The 7,319-nt window shown below is 29.5% G+C and overlaps 1 protein-coding gene across 2 annotated transcripts in view; it reads right to left on the bottom strand.

Moving 5' to 3' along the window:
* Positions 1 to 7,319, bottom strand: part of LOC106458711 (RING finger protein unkempt homolog) — a 37,250-nt gene that overhangs the window by 26,921 nt on the left and 3,010 nt on the right. For both annotated transcript variants that reach the window (XM_013918254.2, XM_022384982.1), the window contains exon 3: positions 4,456 to 4,742. In XM_013918254.2, the coding sequence (XP_013773708.1) occupies positions 4,456 to 4,742 (287 nt within the window). The remainder of the gene's footprint in view (positions 1 to 4,455; positions 4,743 to 7,319) is intronic.

A 7,319-nucleotide genomic window follows, 5' to 3' on the forward strand; every position in this document is an offset into this window, starting at 1 on the left:
ACTAACTTATTTAACTAATAACTAAAAAAGTAAAAGTACAAACTTAGTACTAGTTCTACGTTTAATTAATATACTAAACCTAAACTAGTAGAGAAATTAATAACACACACACACATATATATATATATATATATATATATATATATATATATATCAATTATGTTGGCAGTGTGCCAGCACTTCCTTGCAGTTGCAAACAGTTAAATCTCATTCACAGAATATTGGAAGAATGCCAGAAACATTAAAATCCACAGCTGCCCACCCACTCATTACAATGAATTACATCATTTCCTTATTTTGAGTAGAGTTTGGTTTTTATTACCAATAACAGCTACTATTGAGCACATTTGAATAGTTGACTATTCTTCTTCAGGAGAACTATTCAAAAGTGCTCAAGTTTGGGGTCTTATTTTAAGTCTATTACACTTTATATGTGATCCTTTGTGCTAACTCTTTCATCAAAAAAGCTACTATTGAGTGTACAGATATCAGTATCACACCATGATTTCTAGATGAAAGAACTTAAGCACTTTTTATTTACTTCACTACTAATTGTAATTCTTAAAATGTGAAAAGAATTCACAAATTATGTTTTTTTGTGTGTAAAACATTATATGCACAAATTTTACTTAATGAAATTAATACCACAAGTACTTTTACAAAAAGTACTTTATAGAAAAATAATGTTATAACTAATTTAAATAAGGCTATTAAAAAATGGAATATCCATACAGATTATTCTTGTATGAATTTACATTTTTATATGCAATTCTAAAATTGCATAAAAATCCTGTGAAATTCAGATTTATTACTAATTCTTTAAATACAGTCATTACATCTGTTTTCATAGTACTTAACAATATTCTAGATGTCTTGTTTGAAAAAATTAAAATACAGTCTTCAAATAACCAGTGTAATTATTAAAGAATAAATTGAAAGATAACGGCTATACAGACAGGCAATTAAAGAAATACATTACTTTATTTTTTAATAAATACAAAAATATTTTAGAAACTAAACTATCGATTAAGGAAAATATCTTATAAATAAAAAATATAGAGGGAGTTAGTTATTTTAGCTTATAAATAGCTTACAATAATTTTTCTAGTAATTTTATTCAGTATACCCGGGATGGAAAACTAACTTCAAGTAGCTGGGCTTGTATCGGCATTCCCGAGTTATACTTGAATAAATCTTCAAGAAAAAGAGAGGTTTGGAGTTAGAACTATATAAAAACTTTTAAGGTAGAGCGTCTAGTTCTATTTAATATCTTATAGTTCTATTTTAATATCTTTTTGTAAGGGTGGAGGTTGGGAGTTTAATTAGTAGAAATATTAGGGTGACTTTATTTCAATTCATGTCTACTTTAAGAAATTTAAGGGTAACTGCCTTTCCACAACTGGTTATAGACAGTGAAAGGCAGTAGAAGCTGAGACATTGTGGGTGTAAGCACTCAGCTTTGTACCCTTATTTGATTGATAATTTTTTTTTTTCCTATGACTGCTGACTAGATTGACATCGGCATATGGATATTGTCTGATAGATGGAATATCCCCCAACGCATTTGGGTGCTATTACCACAGACATTATCCATTATGACAATAAGCTGACAACCAGAACCAATAATGGTATTGCAATATTTAATTCATTATTGTTTTATACTGCTGATTTAATCAGCTATAAACAACCAATGTGATCAATAGTTTGTAAGCTATTTATTTATATATATAATAAAACACAGACAGCGATATACATCATTTATTTAAATAGTCTTTGGTTGATGGGATAAAAACATCATTTTGCAGCCTCAAGCTGTAATTAAATATTATATGCTGATACTGAACTTATTCTTGTTTATAGATAAAAAAAAAAGATCTGTTAATTTTGATACAACAGTGTGTAGATTATTTGTCTTTCTGATAAATTTAACAATGCACATGTGAATGTGAAATTATCACTCATAACATCTGTATGTTACTAATGTTCTAATTTATACACATTAAAAATGTTGAGCAAAGCTTTACTAACACAAGCATAAAGTAGAATACTTCACGGCACTGTGAATATAAAATATGGAGAGCAAGGGACTATTTGATCGTTCAAGTCTGTTCTTGTACACCCACCCTTAGGAAAGTAAAAGTTGAAACCCAACCTTTACTTTTCAAGAAATCAATTCTCCCCTTAAACTTCTGTAAAGTGTTGACCTCCACTACTACTAATGGTAACTAATTCCAAGATCAACAGCCCTGTTACGAAAATGGAATTGTTTTAAATGGAATGGAACCTGGCACAAAGAAGTTATGGGCCTTTATGCTAAAAGAAGAAAAAATTTAATAACCCTTACCCTTGTTTTCTCTCAAGAAAACAAGCAGAGAGATCTTAACCTATCTCTGTAAGATAACCTCTTCAGCCCTGAAATCATCTCAGTAGCCCTCCTTTGAACCATTTCTAGTAAACCAATGTTCTTTCATAGATAAGGAAATTAAAACTGCACACAGTATTCCAAACGAGGCTTAACTAGTGATTTGTGTACAGATAAAACCTAAAATTCTACAGGCACAACTACTAGCAACAGAGCACTGCGTTGATGGCTTAAGAGACTTATCCACCACTATTTGAAAATCCTTTTCCTCAGTCACACTACTGAGTTGGTTTCTGTCTATATTAAATGTGTGATCCCAATTATTATAACCAAAATGCATTCATTACCTTACATTTTCAATACTTAAAGAGACTTTCAAACAATTTTTCATTTTTTATGAGCCACAAACCTTAATTATAAATGATAGGTGTATGTTACTTCAATTAAAAACTGGAATAGAGAGGAGAGTAACATAACAAAAGATTTGATTAAATCTATGGTATGTTTGAAAGTATAACTGGAAAGGCCAACATTCACAAACTAATGCAGTATCTCTCTCTCCCATCCACTTTATTTTATTTTATATGATACTCAGAATACAGTATATTTCAAAAGTAAATGGTATTCAAGGCAGAGGAAGAGACATAAACTACAACATATATATACCTCAGATGAATCGACACTTTACACAGTATCAATTTGATGCTTCTTTATGAGAAACATATATTGAAACATACTAAATTGTGACCTTATGATGCATAGGACTGTCAGTTTCTGCATAAACAGATTTATTCACAATAACAAATACTTTACAAGTAATTTCTGGGCAAACAAGACATAGCATAAAGAGGAATGGCAGGCCAAAACACCTCTCATTTAGTGAAATATTTTGACCTTCAAAACCCATAAAATTGAAATAAAGGCACAAATCTTTTATCTGTCTGTTTCAGTCTGTGAGAATTCTTGTAAGGTATCTTCATGCAAATTATCATTTGAATTAGTTAAAATATAAAGAAATAGCAGACTAAAAACATAACTTTAATGTGTTTTCACCTTTGAGCCCTGTAACATCAACGAAAAAAAAACCACAAGTTCCAAGTTTGTCTGATTTAGTACATGGGGGTTGTAACAAGGTATCATTCTACAGTCTCATCTAGATTCATTCAAATATAAAAGAACTACAAGCCAAAATAGATGGTTTTGCAATATTTGATCACCTAAAATCAGAATGGGGCTTAAATAAAAACAAACAAGATAAATAAAAAATTGGGAATTTAATAACCTGCAAATAGGGATCATAAAAAAAAGTAAGGAAAAAAGCCTGAAGATATTGTAGACATTAATTACTCATACTATAAACCCCTATTTTGGCTCCATGCTGTTGCCTAAAGACGAAAGAAACATGGGATATACAATGTCTGTTTTTCTAAGATTGAGACACTGAAATAATGGAATACACTATTTAAATGTTTTTAAGATATATTTTTTTTTGCATATGTATGTGTGTGTGTGCATATATATAGGAAGATAATTACACAGGCATCTTTACAGAAGTAAACTCTGAAGTATTGTTCTGTAAAAATAAAATAAATTCAAAGTTTTCCCAAGGTCATTTCATGGATTTCTAATGCCAGTGCTAGATATATTCAACTCAACATTTACATTTTATCATTTTGTGAGACAATAACTGTAAATATCTAAGTATTTGTTAATTTATAAAGATATAGGTGGATTATATTTTTTTTGAGAAGCAGATTTGTGATCTAAATGGACTTAATTATCTTATGTCATCTTGTTATTCTATTCTAAAATGGAGGTCTGAATAGTACTTTTTGGAACTTATGAATTTCTTTACAATTATACCAACAACCTTTTATAATTATTAACCAATAAATCCTTTTATTTTGTTAAATGAGAATATTGTTGAAGCATACAACATGTAATGATTGCTCATTTAATAATATATCTTGAGAAAAAAACAAGCCATCATCGCACAGTGCACAAAAGTTTAAACATTCTATGGCATTAAGAGTAGACAAAATAACTCAAACGGCCCTTCAAAAATTACTTGTATGATTTTTGTTAAATTGTACCTTGCCACTTTGGATCTTCATTTAGAGCATTTCTTTCTTTATCAAGGCTATTTGGTCCAGATGCCCCATTTCCTCCTCCTTCCTCAGAATTTTCAATAGCATGCAGTTCTCGAATGTCATAAACTGGATTTCGCAGATCATGCATTCCATGAGCAAATGCACAATGTGGCCCATTTTTTACACAGTAGCCTCTTGTATCAGTGTCATGAACACACACTCCAGTCTTGTAGTAGCGCAGATGATACCGTCTTTCTGTGTCTCCAGCTGTACGATGTAAATAGGGACAACTAAAAGGAAACATTAAAATATTTAATAATAAAATGTTATCTCTATATCTATCCATAATAACAAAAAAATGTAGTAATTTTTACTTTTGGTTCTTATTATAAACAAATGGCTATCACTCAACTTCTTTTATATATATATATATATATATTAGATAAGTCATTTGTTTAAACTCTAGAATTATATTTAATTTGTAAAACTTCACACTAATTTTATAGAAAAATCAATTATGTGAAACTTAAAATATCCCTCCCACATGAAAACATAATATTAAACTTTTTAGAAAAGAAACTGATTATTTAGCTATCTTCAATGGGTGACAGAGTTCATACAAGCAGAAAACACGGTAGGTAAATATTACTTGCTTCTTACATGATTACAGTCAAACTGACAACTTAATAGTTTAGGAAAATTACAAAGTCATATCTGCTTTACTGTCATCATTTCAAGTATTGCTATACCCTTCCCTAACTGTTAAAAATGAATCATCATAGATATTTAGAGTAGCAAATGTTTTTCATGATAGTAAACTAAACTAACAATAAAAAAGTATGAAAAGGACGTCTTTGTGTGAAACTTTTATAAGGACTTTCATGTCACACACATAATGATAATAACAGTGGACATTTTGAACATTTGTAATGGTAAAGAATACTACTAAATCACAGAAAAAGATTTATTGTATTAATTGTAGTTTCATTTCTTTTTTTGGGTTGGTCTACCCTGTCAGTTTATAATTGCATTTTACCTTCAACTTAGCTCTATCAAGCCATTCAAAACAGCTCTATTTTAGGTACCATAGTTTTAACCCATAAGAAATCATATCCCTACAGCACTGCCTTACAGGATTACATAACAACCATAATACAACAGTGTGTATGATTCTGTATGACAGCACTCTTCAGTTATGTATGAATATGTAAATAATTATGAAAATGTGCGACTATACAAACCACTTATTTGTGTGACTTTTAATGTAAATTTCATTCCTCACTGTAATGTCAGATTAACAAAGCTTGGGCCTCTAACCCCACCATAGACTTTTTAAATAACAGTCGTTATCAATGATCAAATTCACAATAAAACTCACGAATGTGAAAAATCAATTTGTTGAAACTGATAAGAATAATGAAACAAATGTCAAACATCCAAAAAACAAAAAGAAAGAAATATGCTGCACTTGGCCCATGAAATCTCAAATATTGAATTTTATTAATTAAATTTTTCACCAAAAAGGATAAAAAATTTAATAAAATGATAAAATAATTTATATCGAATCAAAATAATGAAATTTAATAACAATATAAACAAATATATAACTATAAATGTTATAATTTCTTTACGGTCTATAGATTGATTGTTACCAAACTCAGCTAATTTTTTTTTTTTTTTGTGAAGACATAAAACAAAGATCATGCAAAAATGTGAACAAACACAATATGGGCCCACTTAGGACATAGGCCTAGTGGATAATCCAGCTATGTCCCATTGTGGGTATATTTTAATTATAAAGATATACAAAAATAGCAATAACTATCAACTAAAAACTCAAAAATGAGCACAGCTAAGGATTAAAATTAAAACAGTACACATAAACGAAAAAATAAATATTGCACAGAATCTTTCCTACTGTTTTTATTACTATTACTGTTAAACCTAAAGCATTTTATTCTTCACCAGTAATTTATTACTACTTAATAATAATATATGCATCATACTAGTAATACAGAAAGAACTAGTATGAGAAAAAAATAATGTGAGTGTTGCTATATTCTCTTTTGAATCTTCATTATTTATCATAAATATAAACAAAACAAAAAATAAATTCACAGTGCATCCTTTTACAAAAGTGTTACTTGGGTGTACTAAAGTAGTTAAGTCTAATGTATAATCATAATATACCAAATATCAGTATAATACTTAGCTAAGTCCAGTCCTCAAATCTTTCTGTTAAAGCTTAAATTAAAAAGATTAGTCACATGGGAAAATAATAAATTAGTTCAATGTACCAGATTAACAAGCCTGATGATTATTCAGTAAGTAAATTCCACACATCATCCCACTCTAACCAGTACTCAAAGTCCAAGCAAGTAACTCTCCCTCATTCTGAATATTACAAAATCCTTTCCTAAAATTATTTTATCAACGTATGAATCAGACGATTAATTTATTGTATAACAGCATTTGAATTCTTAACATGTTCCATATTTCTAAACTTCAGATCATTGTGGTAATCCAATTTTTGATTTACTTCCTCAGCTCAGTATAAAATCTTAAACCTCTTGCACACTAGGCGAGTACTCTACTGCTTAAGTTATAGGATTAATCCCTTCAGCTGTTGTTAGTGCATCCTTAGGCCTTGTTCTAATGTCTTGAGAAAGCTCCACTTTGGATGCTAGTTTTTTTTAATGGCCATTGATTTTTTTTTATTTCCTCAATTTGATATCAAACCTGGGACCACTCATGTACCAGTTGAGTATACGGCCATTAATTTTTTTTATTTCCTCAATTTGATATCAAACCTGGGACCACTCATGTACCAGTTGAGTATACTACTAACTGATTTAAATGGTTAATCT

This window comes from Limulus polyphemus, unplaced genomic scaffold, assembly GCF_000517525.1.
Source record: "Limulus polyphemus unplaced genomic scaffold, Limulus_polyphemus-2.1.2 Scaffold503, whole genome shotgun sequence".
In the NCBI taxonomy this organism is placed as follows: Eukaryota; Metazoa; Arthropoda; class Merostomata; order Xiphosura; family Limulidae; genus Limulus; species Limulus polyphemus.